Genomic DNA, 1,935 nt, shown 5'->3' with positions numbered 1-1,935 from the left:
TGTGGTGCTGAGGCATGAACCCAGGGCCTCATGCATGCAAGGCAATCGCTCTATCACTAAGCCACCTTCCCAGCCCCTCATTATTCTATTTCATACATGCAAACAATCTACATCAATCATATTCATCCTCTTTTCCACAAACTAATCACTTAAGGAAAACAGATATTTTTCCAGCTTCCAGAAGTCCACTTAGCCAAAGGCTGTCATACGGGAGTCCTGATACTCTCACAGTTAGCCCACAGAGGTCTGAGCCCTCAGCGTCCACATTCCTTGCTTCTAAGGGAAGCCTGGCAGGGTGGCTGGGAGTCACACAGTGCAGCCTTACCTAGCCCAGCCACACTGCTGTGGTTCTCCAGCATCACTTCCCTGTAGAGCGCCCTCTGGCCAGAATCCAAACACTGCCACTCCTCCCGAGAGAAGTGCACAGCCACATCGCCAAATGTCACAGCCTCCTGAAAAGATACAAACCAGCACTCCATGGATCTCTGGGTTCTCGTCTCCATGGTATTGTATCATGTCTATTTCAGGGAGGTCATCACAGGACTAGGCAAAAGTCCCCTAGATCCTTTCAATCTAAAATCCTGAGGAGAGGAGGACCTCAAACCATGGTGACTTTACAATCAGAGATAGGCTCACGGCCTTGGGAAGGACAGCAAAGGGGCTGGCCTGACCCTGGCAGTGGCCACAGTGAGCGCTAAGGCTGGGTCTGAGCCCAGGCTCATTAAGGTTTCCCCAAGTAGGAGGTGAAGGCTTCATAAGACAAGTGAGGGAATGGAGACAGCCAGACGTCCTACCATGAGGCTTGTTGGGTAGGCGTCCATTCCTTCTGGTTCCGATACCTGCTGGAAATCACAAAAGATTCAGAGGTCAGGTACTAGCAGCTTCCTAAATTCTAGGGCAGTCAAGGCAAGTATGGTGTCCCTGCTCCTTTACCTCCAACTGTAATAGGGACCTGGGGCTGGGTGGAGGCAGCCCTGTACCTGAGTATTTGTCCCATGAAACGTCATTTATCTTTCTGTGCTGAGTGTGTACTTAGGTAGCACTGGAGAGGCAATAATGAATGCATGAGTACCCTGTGTCCATGAGGCATCTGATGGAAGTGATAATCACAGAAACACACAACTATGACAGTGCTGATGTAAGTACAGGAAACTATGACCCCACTTCATGGTGAAAACTCTGGCTAAGTCTGGGCCAAAGGGATGGTGGTGGCGAAGGCACCCCACCACATGAAGAACAAGTCCAAGACCTGAGGTAGACTGAAATGGTACTGAGTTACCAGTGTGTAGCCACAGGCAGTAAAATTAGTATGGAGGTACTCTCCAGTAGACAGGAGCCAGAAGAAAGGATGGCAGGAAAGTGGTCACCAGGGCTGGGAAGGTGGCCCAGTGGTAGAGTGCTAGCCTTGAGATGGAAGAGCTGAGGGACAGCGCCCAGGCCCAGAGTTCAGGCCCCACAACCGATGAAAAAGAAAAACAAGAAAAAGAAAAAAAAAAGAAAAAGAGAGAAAGAGAGAGGGAGGTTACCCGATGCAATACCCTACCTGCTCTCCAGCAGGTAAACTCCAGGACAGGTCACAGCCTCAGAACAGCACAGGAGCCTCACGCCGGTCATCCCAGCTCCTCAGGAGGCTGAGACCTGGGGATCGCGGTTCAGAGCCAGCTCGGGCAGGAACGTCCGTGAGACTCAGATCCCCAATAAACCAGTGCAAAACCGGAAGCGGCGCTGTGGCTCACGCGGTGGAGCGCTCGCTGGAGCTGACGAGCTGAGGGGCGGCGCCCAGGCCCCGAGTTCAAGCCCCACGACCGACCCCAAGAAACAAAAAAGGAGCAGAGGCGCCGCGGCCGCAGACCCAGGCCGGCCTCGGGCCGGGGATCGGGCCCGGGAGGACGGCCACTGGGTCTCGCCTCACGCCGGCGGGCACCGGAACGAGCG

General features: G+C 53.6%; 1 protein-coding gene across 1 annotated transcript in view; it reads right to left on the bottom strand.

The window, feature by feature from the left end:
* Znf7 (zinc finger protein 7) overlaps nt 1-1,592 on the bottom strand; it is an 8,664-nt gene extending 7,072 nt beyond the window's left edge. The window contains exons 1-4 of the mRNA XM_013033861.1: nt 1,544-1,592; nt 981-1,090; nt 795-842; nt 258-452 (exon numbers count right to left, since the gene is read on the bottom strand). Coding sequence (XP_012889315.1) covers nt 258-452; nt 795-842; nt 981-1,007 — 270 coding nt within the window. The 5' untranslated portion in view covers nt 1,008-1,090; nt 1,544-1,592. The remainder of the gene's footprint in view (nt 1-257; nt 453-794; nt 843-980; nt 1,091-1,543) is intronic.
* Between the last annotated feature and the right edge of the window lie 343 nt (nt 1,593-1,935).

The sequence above is a fragment of the Dipodomys ordii genome, unplaced genomic scaffold (genome assembly GCF_000151885.1).
Source record: "Dipodomys ordii isolate 6190 unplaced genomic scaffold, Dord_2.0 Scaffold179, whole genome shotgun sequence".
Classification (NCBI taxonomy): domain Eukaryota; kingdom Metazoa; phylum Chordata; class Mammalia; order Rodentia; family Heteromyidae; genus Dipodomys; species Dipodomys ordii.
The sequence above is the reverse complement of the archived record's forward strand: the minus strand, read 5'-3'. Positions and strand labels throughout refer to the sequence as shown.